Genomic DNA, 18022 nt, shown 5'->3' on the forward strand with positions numbered 1-18022 from the left:
TTCATCAAGATATTAACTTTAATCACAATAAAGTACTCTCTGCTCAAAAGTACAAAATGTGTGTTTTTTTATGTTTGCACATTCTATTGTCCACTTGTATCCCAGCACAGTATCTAATATATTTGCATTGGTACCTGAGGTTTTCTTTTATCAGACATTTCCTTACAACACTAATTCAATACGTAGATGTATGGTAGCCAATACAGTACTACGATGCATAATATATGTTTTGGGGTTAGGCCACGTGCATAATGATCTGACCAAATGTGCAGCATTAAGAACCCTCCACCACCAGACATAGCCGAACAGAGAAAATGTCACGTGTACAGGGGGTTTAATGCGCCAATTATTATTGTTTCAGCTCACACCGGGTAAGTTGAAGAACAATCCTCACAAACAAAAAAACTCTACAGCAATTACAGTAAAATCCTCTCTCGATCCGCGCGGGTTACGCTCTTGAAAACACTCGCGAATGCAGAATTCGCAAATGCAGGAACCTTGTTCCAATGGGAAAAACGGGGTTACGTTCCTGGTACGAGTGAACATAGGGGGAGGAAATGGTAAATGTATCATAACAATTACTACAATAAATAATAAGTTCTTAAGAACAATATTTTGTTATTATTACCTTTGATGATGATGATTTGATGACGATGGAGGTGGTGGTGAAAAATTCAGGAGGATGACTCCATGGGTAATGCAGCTGTTTGATAACAGCGTATTTATTATTTTAGCACTTTGCCCGCTTGCTTTCGCGTTCTTTTTAATGGACCTCACGGTCCACTCGTTTACACACCAAAATGTATAAACGAGTCGACTGTAAGTACGTATACAGTAACAAAAAACTAAATTTACTGCGAGACGGAGGGCAAATCTTCTCGTACAGGTGGTCTAGCACTACGTACACCCGCAAATGCATTTAGCAACCCGCGAATATTCGAATGTTGCGAACCCAGAATTCGTGCATAGTGAGGTTTTTTTTTGTGTATATATATACACACACGACGTTTCATTTGAGACTCCGTCAAACATTATCAGGGTTGGCTATGTACGGTGCGAAAGAAGTTCCACGTAAATACGTACAAACATCATCAGGATAACATCCAGGAAGTCAGAAGTAACAATCAGGGAAGTCAGAACCGCTGACCGTATCACCACACTCTGCTTCTTAAATGGGTGTCATGACCTCACACGAACAACCAATCTGATTCATATAGTTATGAGGTCAATATCTGATTTATATAGTTACAAGATTAATGTTAGAAACTTGGTAGAAACATTGACCCAAAACCCAAGCGGATCTCATCTTAAAGACAAGTGTCGATATTTGTATTCCCTGGTGCTCCGACGCGAGTTTATGGTTTCCTTCACGAGGAACGTTACGGTTGAGCAGATCAATATAGAACTCCAGTGATATCACTGCAACTTCACTACCACACACGTTAATCAATAAGTAAAATTCATCGATGTCATGAGAGCAATGTGAATATGCACTTGACCTCAAGGCCTTATGACTGATTTTTCATATTCAGGTAAAACAGCCACAGAAATATTAGACCTCCGTCCATCCCTCCAGCCATCAAAACTTTGTTAAAATAGTATAGTATGAAAAGTACCCATCGTGGAACGCAGTCCCCCCTCCCCCCCCTTCTCACAGAGGCAAAGGCTTTGTTACACACATTACACTGGTATTTCTCCTCCATATGCAAGAAGCGGTGAGCCTTGAGGGCGCTCATATCTGAGAAGGCTTCATCACAGACGCTGCACTGGTACGGCCTCCCACTCGTGTGTATGTGCTTGTGTTGAATTAGCGTCGCCGTGTGCGACAAGGCATTTAACCCTTCCCCGTTCCCAGATTTCTGCAAGTTGCAGGGTGGGTGTCCCGTTTACCTCTGAATCTCGGAACACGCAACCGGCTCAGCGTTAATTTTATTTAGAGAGGCATTGTTTTAAAGACACTGTAGATACTGCAGAAAACCGTAGCGACACGACTACACTCTATGATAGCTAGCACCAAACTGTGCTACACACCCTCCCGCATGGCCTTGTGGGAGCCTCGGTACTAAAGTAATTTTATTTTATTTTTCTTCTGGTTTTGTTTTGACCATAAGTTCGTCATCGGAACAGAATAGGAAGAAAAACTGATGATGGGCACGCATGTGATCGGAACGGGAAAAGGTTAAAGATAACGCGCAGTTGAGGACAAAGAGAAAATGGGCAGGACTCGGTGACTGCCCAACGACCTCTGACCTCCCCTCTTCTTCTCTTTCAGATCTCACTACTTCGCTTTGAAATGCTGGCCCTGGTGCCGCTGGCAGTTGGTGCGCTGGGAGAACGCTTTGCCGCACACCTCGCACTTGTACGGCTTCTCTCCCGTGTGCACCATCTGGTGACGTTTGAGTGTGGTGGCGCGTGAAAAGGCCTGGCCGCACATCATGCACTCGTACAACCTCTCGGCCATGTGCACTCGTCGGTGGTCTTTTAGGTGATCGGCCCGCGAGAAGGCTTGCTCACAAACGTCGCACTGGTGCAGATTCTCGTCCTTTCGTATGCACTCATGATCCTCCAACTGAAAGGCACTCGTGCAGACTCTGCTGCAAATCCCGCACTGATAGGGCCTCCCCCTCTGGTGATCAAACACGTGACAATTCCGCTGGGGATCCTGCAAGACGGACTTGTCCAACTGACGTAGGCACTGCTTGTCGGTCATGCGCATCTTCGAGAGGTGCCCGATGTCTCTGTAGCCCTGCGTCATTTGGCACTGGTGGCGCTTCAGAGTGCCGCTATGTGAAAAGCTGCATCCGCATTGATCGCAGAGATGCAGTATTTTTCCAGGCTCCGAACCATGTTTGCTGTTTGGCTGCTGCTCCACATTCAAGCTCACAGTACTCTGACGGGTTGATCTTCCATCTTGCAGCGGCAGGGTTGTGCAATCGGTACCAGTAATGGAATCTGCACTTTCTCTCTTCACTGTGGCAGTTGCCTCATGCTGCAGCGATGAAGATGCATTAGGCTCGGCAGCCGTGGCGAGGCTCACTTGCTCGGGCTCCAGCGAGGTCACGCTTTGAATGGCGATTTCAAAAACCTCCTCAGGAACTCCGCTACTTGCTGAACAGAAACAAAGCAAACATTGTAAAGCTACACTACCCATATTTAATGTGTATGAATTATATGGTTACCTGCTAATGAAGGTGAATACAGGGATAATGCACACAAATCTTATGTGCAAATGTGTGCTACTTTTAAGTTTGAAAGCATCACTTTTTTATGACAAAGCCAAATCTAAATTTTATTTTGTACTTATTTGATCCCACCTAAATCCATAAAATCCCCCTTCATTGATTTCAGTCCTTGATTCCATCGATCAATCTCAACTGGTGTAATCTCCAATTCACTTGTTTGGCAACACTCTAAACCTTGTCATATCGTGATTGTGTAGGTAGGTCAACGGACAATGCTATCTTGGAATACCATGTTAAGCCTCACCATCACGGGCCTCCACTTTAATCCTCCGACTCATCTGGGTGGGGCCGAAGGTGGACTCTGTGGAAGGAGTATCTGAAAGAAAATAAAAATTCAGACACATTTAACACACACGTAAGAGATCATGTAAATGGCAACTACATTAACTGTGTTCACTTTTTTTTTACCACATTCTGAGACGTGTTCCTGCTCCACTTTCATCGCATTATCAGGACTTCCATCATTGGCCGTTTGATTAGGGCCCTCAATGCAGGTCACGGCAGCATCCATGACTCCCAGCCTCTGCACGGACAGCAGCAGCTCCCGGCTGAAGCCGCTGAATAGCGCGTGGAGCACTTCCACCAGTCCTCCCAGCGTCATGTCGCCAGAAGAGGAAGCGGCATCGTCCCAGCGCGGCGTCCCAACGTCGTGGGGCTCGGCTTCCCGGAGGGCCTTCACCACCTGCCGCAGCACGGCGTAGAAGCCGAAGGGCAGGCGGTCGCGCGCCGTGGCCAGCAGCTCGGCGCGCACGAGGCCGTCCCCGACGCAGGCGCGCAGGACCCCGTAGTCCCGGATGCCCAGCTCCGAGTCCATGGCCCGGGCCACCTCCTCATTCACGCCCTGCGCCTCCAGCCACGCCGGGAAGTCCCCGCTCGGCTCCAGCACACGGGTGGCCACCGCGCACGCCATCCTGATGGGATGTGGAGGACATTCGATAGACACAGCACTCAGTGCTGTGCACAACAGCTGATTATAAAGCTTCTACGTAACTTTACCGAAAGAACCAAGAAGATGAATCCCTGCAGTCACGAAAGCTTTAAATCGAAAGATTATAAAGCTGTCAGTTGGCTGCGTATAGTGCGAAAGAAGTTCAACATTCATACATACACTTCCTCTTCGAAGAATTAAGGCCTCGAAATTCGGTTAAAGGTGCAGTCCTTAAATTGTCTCTTCACGCCACTGCTGGCAGAAGGGCCTCAGCTAGAGACAGGTCCGGGGAGTCACTCCAGAGGATATTTTGTCTACTCCAATGGCCAGATGTCTTGGAAGAGATGAGAGTACCCACCCACACTTTAACCCACCGCACACGACCTACAGCATTTATAGAATAGTGGTGAACCCATTATATAAACTAAACTATTTCTTTTTACCAGGTAAGGCCCACTGAGCTATATGGCTCTTTTTCAGAAGCGACCTGGCCACAAATGATAGCTCAACGTAGTGGCTTATCATCATGTGGAAATGTATCGCAGCCAAAAACTCTAAACGCGTGATGTTTATCAAAAGCGTGGAGGAGGATAAAAGCCGCAAGACCCAGATAAAAATCCACGCGACCACGGTGAAAAGAGAGAGAGACACGCAAACTTCAAATATACAACAGGCGTCGGCGAATGGAACCCACGACCAACTGCATACCAATTGAGGTCGTTAACATCCCGCTACCGGGGTCTAATGCGAACGGATGACATTACGACTTGAACAACGCACAAAGACAAATATCCCCCGTGTAGCCTTAACAGACTGTAGGGGCAAGTGCTGTTAGCGAGCACCTATGAAGGCCAGCACGGCACAAGAGGGGGTGGGGTGGCCAACACCCACTCCCGGCCGCCTTTGTCTCCCCCAGTGGCGATGTTTACACATCGCACCAGGTACTCATTTGAGGTTGAGTCGACCTAGGGGAGGCCCAGTACCGGTTGAGATAATCGTCACTGATGTTGGCCGTGAGCGGGAATCGAACCCGGGTCGCCAAGTTCGTAGCACAGCGCGCTAACCACTACACCACCGCTCCCCACGAAACACACACACACACAGATAGACACACACAGAGAGACACACACACACAGACACACACACAACAGAAACACACACACAGAGACACACACACACCACACACAGAAAGACACACACAGACACACACCACACACACAACAGAGACACACACACACGCAGACACATACAGAGAGAGAGACACACACACGCAGACACATACACACACAGATAGACACACACAACAGAGACACACACACAACAGAAACACACACAGACACACCACACAAACAACAGAGACACACACACACAACAGAAACACACACATACACACAGAGAGACACACACAGACACACACCACACACACACAACAGAAACACACAGACACACACGCAAACACACACACAGATAGACACACACAGACACACACCACACACACAACAGAGACACATACACACAGATAGACACACAGATACACACCACACACACACAACAGAGACACACACACAGATAGACACACACACCACACACAGAACAAAGACACCACACACAGACACACACCACATACACAACAGAGACACACACAACAGAACCACCACACACACAACAGACACACACACAACAGAGACACACACAGATAGACACACACACCACACACAACAGAGACACACACACACACCACACACACAGATAGACACGCACACCACGTACACAACAGAGACACCACACACAACAGACACACACAACAGAGACACACACACAACAGAGACACACACAACAGAGACACGCACAGATAGACACACGCCACACACACAACAGAGACACCACACACACACCACAACAGAGACACACACAGATAGACACACACACAGTGACACACACGCGCATAATCACTCGCCTTCCACAGGAGTCTCCTTCAAGAGAACATCCTCGGAGTTCGAACCACAGCGAGCGAGGTGGTGGAGATGGTGGTGGAGATGGTGGGGGGGTAGCCTCCCACACGGAGAATTCACAAGAATCGGAGGGGGGGGACGAAGAAACGTCGCCAATTGTCACTCTCCGGATGGAGCTGTCAGTGTCGGAAGAAGAAGAAGACGACGAACACGGGGCTATGGGAGGTACAAGTGGCAAGAGGCAGGGGGCAGGGACTGCGTCGATTTTGCAAGTGGAGATGTTGTTTATTTATTATGCCACGGAGGATGTGGTTTGCACACCGAGTCAGAGCTGTTAACCCACTTTGTATCGGTGCCATTAGCTTATTAGAGAGAAATTCAGACAATATTGGTCACCGCGTGCCCATCATAAAGCTCAACGTTCATCCTATACAATACACTATACACTACATTATACACTACACTACACGCTACATTATACACTACACTATACCATACCTGTCAAGCCACTCGTCAGTGCACTTACTTATTACAGACCAATTCAGACCATAGTGGTCACCCCGTGACCTAAAATCTCACGTTTATCCTATACACTACACTATATTATACAATACACTACACACTACATGAAACACTACATTATAGAATACACTACATTATACACTACACTATACCTGTCAACCCACGTATCAGTGCCTACCTTATTACAGACCAATTCAGACCTTATTGGTCACCCCGTGCACTTATAAAGCTCAACGTTCATCCTATACAATACATTATACAATACACTACACGCTACATTATACACTACACTATACCATACCTGTCAAGCAACTTGGCAGTGCCCTATCTTATTACAGAGCAATTCAGACCTTATTGGTCACTCCGTGACCTAAAATCTCACGTTCATCCTATACAATACACTACATTATACAATACACTACACACTACATGAAACACTACATTATACAATACACTACATTATACACTACACTATACCTGTCAACCCACGTATCAGTGCCTACCTTATTACAGACCAATTCAAACCATATTGGTCACCCCGTGCTCTTATAAAAGTCCCATCACAAGAGAGAAACACAAACAAATAGACAAAACGTGTTTGCCCGTATTGAAACGACTGTACGCAGTATGGTCATTAAAACTCAATTTCCCTGTACAAAGAATACGGGATAAACCGTATGGGTTGACAGGTATGCCGAGTTATTAATTAAAATTTAAAATCCGTGTTATATCTATGGGAAACTTTGTTTGGCAGTATCAAAAATTACGGGGGTAAAAAAAAGAATTCAGACTTTACACTTTCTAAGCAATAAAACGGGTGTTTGAGATGTTCAAACTTGACGCATGGCGTCAAGTCTGCATTAACTTGTGGCGATTTGTAAGTTGAGATATTAATTATTATTTATGTGGCTCCAAAGTCAGAGGCACTGAAGTTAGAACCGTCATTTATGCACGCTAAGTTATTAATTGAAGTATATCCTTGTTTTATGTTTAGGATTTTTTTGTTGCCAGTATCAAAAATTAGGTAGACGTGGAATAAGAATTAGAATGTACACAAAGGAATAAAACAGGTGTTTGAGATGATCAAACACCAAATATATTCCTATTGCATGGCGTCAAGTTTACATTAACCACACATACGTGTGGCAAAACATATATGCTCTGATAATATAATTCATTTAAAACAAAACCTTTGACGATTCACGTCAGTCATAGGGGTTGTTTGACCATACTTTGCCCTTCTGGTCAGTGCGGCTGGTTAAGGGTGTTCACCATTGCCCGGAATCGAAGATTGGGTTATGGGTTTCACAGTGCAGTGCGCTAACCACTGTGCCACTGCTCCTTTGTCTTGTGCTTGTCACATTTTTTTTGATCATGGGAACTGCTGGTGCGATAGGGTGAGATGCAGTCCTGGTGCCGGAGGGGGTACAGCCGGTGCATCTGCCAGTCATCTCAATCAGCCAACTCATGGCACTTACTGGGTCTGTCCCGTGACCTCCTGCCAGCGGCGTGCCTTCGACACTTCACGTGGCCTCAAAGTGCACCTAGCCTGGCACAGGCGCCGTTGTGACGTAACCGTCGATTAGTGGCTGACGGGTATTGGTATTGAAACAGTATTTTGATGCGGACGGTGATGCACATTTTCCCCACACCTTCAGATCCGATGTAGTTCCACCATACGTGGATTGGATAGTTAGGGGCCGTCCATAAATGTGGTCACGCGATTTTGGACGATTTTTGTCCCCCCCCCCATCGTCACACGGCGTCACAAAAAGTCAGACCCCCCCTCAAATATGACGTCACAAAGCTCTGCCCCCCCCAAAAAAACATGCTTCAAATCGCTTTAAACTATTGTCATTGTAGTGCGTATTTAACGTGGTGTTGCACTCTGATGTTGTAGGAGAAAACATGTATTAAAAAGTATATTTAATTAAGTAGAACGTGTTGTCTATATTTATTTAAAGTTGCGCATTTTGTTGTGACGTCACATTTCTCAACCCCCCCCCCATCGTCACACATCGTCACAAATGTCTGACCCCCCCTCCCCAGGTGCGTGACGTCATTTATGGACGGCCCCTTACAGTATTCATTAAGCAAACAACTCGCGTTACTCAAGAGGCAATACACATGAAGCAGTTAATCAAGACATTAACTTTAATCACAGTACAGTACTCCCTGCTCAAAAGTACAAAATTTATTTTTTATGCTTTCACATTTTATTGCCCACTTACATCCCTGGCCCATGTCTCTCTTTCAAAAGACACTGCACGACAACACCAAGAGGAATATAAACTTGATGGAAACAGTAACCCCAAACCCAATACACCACCACTGCGTCACTTCCCCGACCACCCTCACTGTTTTCTGCCTTCATGTGCAAATTAGTTATTTGCTCAGTGTGGGAGGAAAACAATTGCAATGGGACATTTTGTCCCGAGAATGAAAACTCACGTGGGGTTCTCACTCATTATGTGGGAATGCCCCAATCACCTGGAATGCCATCGCTTCCAAAAATGTCTCGGTTACTCTCCCATCTCAATCACAATTTCATGCCGAGCTGTCGATTCATAACCATACTTTCAGTTACATTCAACATCATTATATCCTTGCCTGCTTACATGGCAGTACAACAGTCACCCGAAATGTCTTGTGGTGCAAACTATGACGCAGAGGAAGGTGAGTTGTAGGGGGCTCAAGCCAAGTTTATTCCGGGCTTACGCCTAACCAGGTTACTGGCCTATAACTCCCCAGGGGACAGGGTACTCAGGATCCACTACCCCGGGTCCCAACCTATAACCTCTCTCGTTCCCGGCTCCCACGGCGACCCGCCTACGTCACAGGCTTCCCCCTAAATACCCCCTTGGGACATGACGTCACCGTCCCCCCAAGGTCTCCTCTGACGTCACTCCCCCCGACGTCACTCACTACTCCTCTAGATGTGTGTAACGTTTCTGTAGCTTAATAGTAAATACACCATGATCAGTCTAAAACGAATCGATTTTACTCTTGCCTTTGATATGATACATGCTTGCTTCATCAGTGTAACTCTATTTTAATTTTGTGAATTTGGTGACCCAGATCAGTTGCAAATTGAGACTGCACTGGTCTCGAGTTCTTAAATGGTTAAGCAAATAAACTTGACTTAACTCGGTCCAACTTTACCAATTTCCCTACAAGCCACGAACCCCTGAGGTCCTCGGCCCAATATGTCATGCAGCGCCCCACTTCCCCTACCCCACGGCATTTTGTCTGCTCGTCCTCTAAACGTTCTCGCAGCACTACTCCCCCCTATCTCTCCCCCCTTGCTCCTCCCCCCTCTCTTACCTATATAGCCTCTTGTTACAGCAGCCCTTTTGCCCACTTCAGCAATTGTTTCTTGCTGTGGTTGTCCCACCTGATGACGGGACGCTTGTGTTGCGCCCGAAACGTCGTGATTTAATTTATTTTCTTTTATACCTACGTGACTTTACCGAAAGAACCAAAGAGTACAATCCTTATTTCTTTCGTCTCATATCCATACCCCCCACGTGCATTTTTTTCCTGTGTTTCCGTAGATAATCAGGTTGAGCGAAGGCTTTGTTACATACGCCACACTGGTACTTCTTCCCCTCCGTATGCAAGAAGCAGTGGGCCTTGAGCGCCGCCGCGAGCGAGAACGCCTTGCCACACGCCTCGCACCTGTATGGCTTCTCTCCCGTGTGCACCAGCTGGTGACGCTTGAGCGTGGTGGCGCGCGAAAAGGACTGGCCGCACACCTTGCACTCGTACGGCTTCTCGCCCGTGTGCACGCTTCGGTGGTCCTTCAAGTGATCGGCCCGCAAAAAGGCCTGCTCACAAACGTTGCATCGGTGAAGATTCTCGCCCGTGTGTATGCGCCTGTGATCCTTTAATTGAGAGGCACTCGTGTAGGCTCTGCTGCAAATGGCGCACTGGAAGGACCTCTCCCTCGCGTGATTAAATGTGTGATGCTTCTGCTGGACATCCTGCGAGATCGATTTGTCATCCGATTCATTCAGCCACCATTTGTCATTCGTGTGCATCTTCGAGTGGTGCCCGATGTCTCTGCAGCTGCGTATCGTTTGGCCGTACGCGTAGCAGCCACGGGCGTTAACTCCCACGCGCATACGCTGGTGGCGCTTGAGAGTACCGCTCTGTGAAAAGCTCTGTCCGCATTGATCACAGTGATGCAGCACTGCACCAAGCTCCGAACTATGTTTGATGTTTGGCTGCTCCACATTCAAGCTCACAGTACTGTGATGAGCTGATCTTATTACTGACAGTGGCAGGGTTGTACACTCGGTACCAGTAACAGCATCTGCTCTTTTCCTCTTCACCTTGGCAGCTGCCTCGTTCTGCAGCAATGAAGACGGGTCAGGCTCAGCAGCTGTGTTGAGGCTCACTTGCTCGGAGTGCAGCGAGGTTACAGTTTGAATGGTGATTCCAAAATCATCCTCAGAAACTCCTTCCCCTACTGAACAAAAGACATTGTAAAGATACATTACCCATATTAATTGCGCATTCATTACATGGTCACCTGGTAATTAAGGTTCATTTATGGAAAATGCACACAAAACGCACATGTACAAATGTGGTACATTGAAGTTTAAAAGCGTCACTGTTTACTCATGACAAAGCAAAAACCCAATTATCACGTTTGACTTATTTGATCTCACCTAAATGTATTACATCCTCCCTCATTGATTTGCAGTAATTCCTTGATTCCGTGGATCTCTTACATCTGGTTTTATCGACACTGTAACTCACAACAGATAATTCCATCTTGTGACCGACGTTGCACCTCACTGTCACGGGCCTCCCACTTTAATCTGATGACTCACTTTGGTGGGGATGAAAATGGATTCTGTGGAAGGAGTATCTGAACGAAATAAACACAAGCACCTTCAGCACACACATAAGATTCATAATAAGGGTTTTTGGGTTAGATCGCGTAAGTTTAAATGTGTCGTAACCCTCCACCACCCAACGCAGCCAGTAAGTATTCCCTGGGCGTCCTTCGGTAAAGTCACATAGATAGGTTTCAAGAAAATAACAAAAACCTATCTACGTGACTTTACCGAAAGACCCAAAGAATATGAATCCCTGCAGTCACGAAAGCTGTAAGTCAAGATTTACAGCCAGTAAGGTTTGTCACGTAAACAACACGCCAGTTAGTTACTACTTCAACCCACCGGTGTGTTGGAGAGTAAATCTATACTGTGTGTTGGAGATTATATCCTAACCAGTGGTCTGAAGTAGTAACTATTTGGCGCATTGTTTACTTTATAAACCTTACTGGCTGTGTCGGGTGGTGGAGGGTTACGACACATTTATACTTACGCGATCTAACGTAAAAAATCTTTATTATGAATAATATTGGTCGTGAAAGCCTACGTGTTAAACTGACACACATAAGACATCATGTGAATGGAAACTCTATAAGATATGTAATTTTTTTACCACATTCCGAAAGGTGTTCCTCTTCCACTTTCATCACAATCTCAGGACTGCCTTCATTGGCAGGTGGAGTTGAGTCCTCAGTGTACATCCGAGAGCCGTCCATGGCTCCCAGCCTGTCTACAGACAGCAGCAGCTCCCGGCTCAAGCTCCTAAATAGCATGAGCAGCACGTCCACCAGGCCTCCCAGCATCACGTTGCCAGGGGAGGAAGCGGCGTCGTCCCAGGGTGGAGTCCCAGCGTCGTGGGGCTCGGCGCCCTGAAGGACCTTCACCACCTGCCGCAGCATGGCGTAGAAGCCGAAGGGCAGGCGGTCGCGCGCCGTAGCCAGCAGCTCGGCCCGCACAAGGCCGTCCCCGACGCAGGCGCGCAGGACCCCGTAGTCCCGGATGCCCAGCTCTGAGTCCATGGCCCGGGCCACCTCCGCATTCACGCCTTGCGCCTGCAGCCACGCCGGGAAGTTCCCACTCGGCTCCAGCATTGGGGTGGCCACCACACATGCCATTCTGATGGACATTCAAAGTAGACATAGCCTTCAAAGCAATACAAAAATGCACAAGATACAATTGTGTTAACCCGAAGGCAAAACCTTAGTGGGCATTGTTTTATTTGTTCCTGCAACAATAACACAATGGCCAATTCTCGAGCTGTTCTGATGGAAATCCTAGACCTGCAAACCTCAGGGCAAGTGTTAAAGAAGTGGGTTTCTTCTCTATTTTCAGAAGCAGACATCCCAGGCCAATTGTGGCACGTATCTCTTTTCCACTGCATAACTCAGGGCCCACCGGGACCATGTTGAGCCAACTCAGTGCAGCTCAAGGGCCAGATTGTTTTTCCACTGCAGAAGCCGACCCACGCCGCTGTTATCACATGTGAAGTATTGGAAATGACGGCAGGAAACTCCTTGACGGGTAACACACTTCTTTTATTAAATCTTCGCTTATCTCGATACAACGTGTGGTCTCTATTCTTCCGAGTACGGTCACCAGACACCGGTACAACTCGTAACCTCTATTCTTCTTATAACACACTGTACTCGTCTCGTGTAAACCCTATGCCTCTGGCTACACACACATCACTCGTCTCGTGTAGACTCTTCTCGTGTAGACTCGTCTCGTGTAGACCCTATGCCTCTGGCTACACACACATCACTCGTCTCGTGTAGACTCTTCTCGTGTAGACTCTTCTCGTGTAGACTCGTCTCGTGTAGACCCTATGCCTCTGGCTACACCCACATCACTCGTCTCGTGTAGACTCTAGGCCCTGGCTACACACTCTGCATGCTGACACTGCATGCTCCCCCTACACTCCGCCTCTGGGTTACACAGAGTCCCGGTCCTCACAGGACAGCGGGACTAGGTACTGCAGGGCCCTATCTCTTCCTCCCGTCTTCAGTCTTCGCTGGTTACACTCTCCCCGTGCGCCTGTGCGCATCACCTTATATAGTCCCTCCTCCCGGGAGACGGAGCGGATGCGGACCTCGATGCGAGCATCGCTTCTTAGTGAACCAATCCCAACGCGCTATCTCTACGATCCTCTTTTCCCCAACGCGTGTTTCCACTCACCAACCAATCACGCCGCGCTGCCACCCGATCACTCCCACACCAGCGCGTCACCGGCACCCAGCCAATCAGCACCACACAACCCACGATCCCGCGCTGACCCCTGCTCCCACACCGTCAGCGCGCGTCACCACACACACATCCAATCACGACGCGCTGGCACCTGATCGCTACCCCAGCGCGTATCACCACTACACATGTAATGAATGAGTAGAGATACGTGATCCTTATGGCAGTACCCCGGGGTACCAAGTAATACAAAATTCATCTTCTTGGTTCTTTCGGTAAAGTCACGTAGAAGGGAAGTAATAAAATAATAAAAATTAAACATAATAAAATAATTCTCACGACGTTTCGGTCACAATGCAAGCAGCCGTCCTCAGGTGAGGACGGCTGCTTCCTCAGGTGAGGACGGCTGCTTGCGTTGTGGCTGAAACGTCGTGAGAATTATTTTATTATGTTTTATTTGTATTATTTTATTACTTCCCTTCTACGTGACTTTACCGAAAGAACCAAGAAGATGAATCCCTGCAGTCACGAAAGCTTTAAATCGAAAAATACAAAATTGCCGAGGCAATTAAAGATTTTATTTCTGTGAAATCAGTGCTATGCCGTGATGTCGAAATACAGCGAGGACGATTGCGCTGAAACCCTGAACGCTCATATGCACCATAGTGCATCGTGTACAGCTCGTCGAGATGAGTCAATTACCGCATCGCCGACCATCAACAGACTAAAGATGACTGCATTTCGGAGATTATGCGAGAGCCGGGGTACTATGGTGCCCCGGGGGTACCGCCATAAGGTTCACCTTCGATGGCGCAGTGACACTTTGTCTTCACGAATTGAGGTGTCTGGTGAGGCCAGCATATCATGGTTTGGTTCTAGTTTTACAAAAGCCAGTGGAAAAACCACCTCCACTGGTTCAGATTTGCCGGCAGAAAAGGGGTCTAGGGAGACGCGTGGTGACACACCCCTGGCGCTTTGAAGGCAGGGTCGATGGATTAGATGGACAACGTCCTGTCGGCTTCCAAATTCTGATACTATTTTCAAGTTGATGGGAATATTTAGAAGACGTTTACATTTTTATGTCCTGCTTATTTTCAAAACACATTTTATTCATTTGGTGTGGCCCTGCCAAGGCAACCGCAGGCGGGACTCGAAATTCAATAAATCTAGGAGCAAACTTGCAAAAGCAGTTGCGAGTAGCAACATCATCAATACCAGCTAACATCACACGCCTCACCAAAGAGAAGCAGTTCCAGCCATTGCACATTAGAGGTGAGTTAATTAAATGTTTGACCAAATATAACGGGCTAATTTTTAAGTTGATAATTTGGTATGGCCCGCGAATGATGTTATAGATATCCAAATGGCCCTTGGCACAAAAAAGGTTCCCCATCCCTGGTGTAGATAATTATGAGACAATCTGGGGGAACAATGGGAAATAATCAAAAGTGAAACCCTGAAATCTCTTGCTCCGCACCACTACCGACGGATATCACCTCCACATTTAGTTGGTGTGTCTGCCTACTCTTCCACACGCTGCCATACCTGTCAACCCCTTATCGGTGCCCTACCTTATTAGAGGCCAATTCAGACCATGTTGGTCACCCCGTGCCCCTCATAAATCTCAACGTTGATCCTGCAAAGTCCCATCACATGGGAGAAGCACAATTGGACAAAAATATGCTACTAAACAAAATGGTTTTCATGTATTAATTTTGATAATTGGGTGTCAACGATGCTACTTATCATCTTACATGCTGATCCTGCTTGCTTGATATGTGAATGCACATACTTACATTGTAAATGTACAACAATAAACACAGGAAACTATTAAGGGTTAAGCTACTTTTTTATTTGGCCTTATGATTATTTTTCTCTGCCCGTATTGAAACGGCTGTACGTCGTATGGACCTGAAAACTCAATTTCCCTGTACAAGAATAAGGGTAAATCGTCTAGGTCAGGGGTCGGCAACCATCGGCTCCGGAGCCGCATGCGGCTCTTTACGGGCTGCTTCTTGACGATATGTACGTGAGTACAGTATGTACTCAGATGCATTGCGGCTCTTGAAATACTGAATTTTGTACCGAATTGGAAAGAAATGGCTCTTCTTGTTATTTTGGTTGCCGACCCCTGGTCTAGGTTAACAGGTATGGTGTAGCACATAATAATGTAGTGTATAGTTGTGTAGTATATAGTGTCGTGTATAGTAGTGTATAGTAATGTAGTGTATAGTTGTGTAGTATATAGTGTAGTGTATATCATACCTGTCAACCCCTTATCAGTGCCGACCTTATTACAGACCAATTCAGACCTTGTTTGTCACCCAATGCCCTTATAAATATCAACATTCATCCTGCAAAGTCCCATCACAAGGGAGAAACACAGACAAACAAATGTTTGCCCATATTGAAAAGGCTGTACGCCGTACGGACCTGCACATTGAATGTCCCCTGTACAAGAATACAGGTAAAACCGTATGGGTTGACAGGTATTGCCTGACGTTGACTGGACGTCTCGAAAGCTATGACAGATGTTAAAACGCACTCGCCTTGAGGAGGAATAAAGTCTTCACTTTAAACAAAAAGAGGCCCAGGGTAGAGGGGGCATGAGGCATTGGCCACGTTGGTGAAGCATCAGCAGCAGCTGTTGTTGTTGTTGATGGCGGCAACCAACGTGCTACTCGCAGTTCGCCGATTCGAAGGGTTAGGGACCGCGGCGATGTTGAACTCCGCCAGTTTAACGCGAAGTCAGGATTAGGGCTTTCTTTCGTGACCAATATTATCCAAAGGAGGGGCATTTCTTTTCGGGGTTAGATGTCGTAAATGTGCGTCGTAAAAACCCCGCCACCACCAATTAGGAAGGTTTTTGTCGCAACTCTCGTAAGGTTTTCCACAACCTCTGGCTGTCGTCTGATGAGGCTGGTTGTAAACACCGGTTAAACGTCGTACTAGAATGGTAAATGTTGTGGATTTGCTCTCAAACACACAACCGACTGGTGTGCTGTAGTAGTAACGAATTGGCACGTGTCGTTTACGTGACAAACCCTGCCTAATTGTCGGTGTCGGGTGCTTGGCGGCGGGTTTAACGACACATTTGTAATTGCGCGATTTGACCCAAAAAAACCCACCACTGTGGATTGAACACCGCGTTGACTTGTTTTTAACGTGTGAAGTCAACAGACCCAGGGGATAAGGAGTACCCAGTTGCAAAGTGTGACCAGAGGCGGTCACCAATGTTGCAAATACAAAAACAAGTACAGCGATGAAGCAAATATCAATGAGCGCAAAAACAATGGTGGTCACGTAAAAAAAGTATTGCACGAATATAAACCGACGTTGAAAACATTGCTGCTATTATTATAGCCGGGTCCCCCAAATTGCGTAAAAAAAAACTGTAAAACTGTTATTCGCAAGACAAACAGAGTTCGTTATCTGCCCATTTACCCCGTTTAAACGTGAACGAAAAATCACGGATAACAATGGTCTGCAGCCAAAATGCTTCCGAAATAAATGTAGTGCAACATTACTAATTCTGGGTCACTGAGAATGAAAATGATGCTTAAAATTGTTGATTGGCTCGAGTTTTCAAGATATGCTACTGGGTCAGTATATACGACCCTTGACTTGAGAATTGCGGAGGATAAGTGAGTTATAAAGGAAATGAATCTCAATTTAAACCAGAAATTACTCAAATACATCTTTGACTGGATCTATGAATAAATCTATGACTGGGTTTGGACAGTACTTGCTTTTTGAGCAAAACAATGAATGATGCAATCTGAACTTGGTATTGCATCATACATGATATGAATTGCATCATGTTATTCCTAGAAGTCATGGATGATGCAATCATAACTAGGCTTACATCCCTCTGCTGAACAAATTGCCCTATATAAGCTCTAGAAATCATGCAGTGGCATGCTCTCTTATTTGTCAGTGTATGATTTTGCAAAAGGACAAAGTGAGCAGAGATGCCTCGTACTTGGGTGAACAAAGCAGGTAACTTCTGCTATGTTTGGTGGTGAAGTGACATTTGCATCACAAAAGCGCACTATAACCACTACGGTTAAGAAAGCCTATCACCTTTATTTTGGCTGCAAAATTGGAGATCAGGACAAGATGTGGGCCCTACACACATGCTGAAACACTTGTGCAACAAAAGTTCGCCAGTGGTTGAGCAGGAAAAGGAAATATATGCCTTTTGCAGTGCCAATGATTTTGAGAGAGCCAACAGATCATATCAGCAATTGTTACTTCTGCATGGCGCCTCCAGTTGGGAAAGGTGTGTCAAAGAATAAGTGTACTGTGCATTATCCAAACATTCCATCAGCTATATGCCCAGTACCACACGGA

At 46.5% G+C, this 18022-nt stretch overlaps 2 protein-coding genes across 3 annotated transcripts; both read right to left on the reverse strand.

Annotated features, from left to right (window-relative positions):
* LOC144717306 (uncharacterized) lies at nucleotides 1-6381 on the reverse strand. The gene is made up of 4 exons (XM_078592779.1): nucleotides 6128-6381; nucleotides 3651-4153; nucleotides 3487-3558; nucleotides 1-3108 (listed from the first exon to the last, which is right to left on the reverse strand). Exons 2-4 carry the CDS (start codon nucleotides 4150-4152, stop codon nucleotides 2279-2281), a joined length of 1404 nt encoding a protein of 467 aa, XP_078448905.1. The 5' UTR covers nucleotide 4153; nucleotides 6128-6381; the 3' UTR covers nucleotides 1-2278.
* A 2399-nt stretch (nucleotides 6382-8780) lies between these two features.
* LOC144717295 (uncharacterized) lies at nucleotides 8781-16692 on the reverse strand. Of its 2 annotated transcripts, XM_078592751.1 has the most exons (3): nucleotides 16219-16692; nucleotides 12102-12604; nucleotides 8781-11115 (listed from the first exon to the last, which is right to left on the reverse strand). In XM_078592751.1, exons 2-3 carry the CDS (start codon nucleotides 12601-12603, stop codon nucleotides 10139-10141), a joined length of 1479 nt encoding a protein of 492 aa, XP_078448877.1. In that variant the 5' UTR covers nucleotide 12604; nucleotides 16219-16692; the 3' UTR covers nucleotides 8781-10138. The 2 variants fall into 2 exon arrangements, with proteins under 2 accessions (XP_078448877.1, XP_078448875.1); XM_078592749.1 differs by lacking the exon at nucleotides 16219-16692 and having other exon boundaries at nucleotides 12102-14011.
* Between the last annotated feature and the right edge of the window lie 1330 nt (nucleotides 16693-18022).

The sequence above is a fragment of the Lampetra planeri genome, chromosome 3 (assembly GCF_965212315.1).
Source record: "Lampetra planeri chromosome 3, kcLamPlan1.2.h2, whole genome shotgun sequence".
NCBI classification, from domain to species: domain Eukaryota; kingdom Metazoa; phylum Chordata; class Hyperoartia; order Petromyzontiformes; family Petromyzontidae; genus Lampetra; species Lampetra planeri.

Excerpts from the sequence above, each read along its gene's own strand:
- LOC144717295 (XM_078592749.1), bottom strand. The coding sequence starts at position 12,615 with ATGTCCATCAGAATGGCATGTGTGGTGGCCACCCCAATGCTGGAGCCG. Across the intron at positions 11,116-12,101 it reads GGAACACCTTTCGGAATGTG|TAGGGGAAGGAGTTTCTGAG; the intron begins GTAAAAAAATTA and ends TCTTTTGTTCAG.
- LOC144717306 (XM_078592779.1), bottom strand. The coding sequence starts at position 4,152 with ATGGCGTGCGCGGTGGCCACCCGTGTGCTGGAGCCGAGCGGGGACTTC. Across the intron at positions 3,559-3,650 it reads GGAACACGTCTCAGAATGTG|ATACTCCTTCCACAGAGTCC; the intron begins GTAAAAAAAAAG and ends ATTTTCTTTCAG. Across the intron at positions 3,109-3,486 it reads TAAAGTGGAGGCCCGTGATG|CAAGTAGCGGAGTTCCTGAG; the intron begins GTGAGGCTTAAC and ends GTTTCTGTTCAG.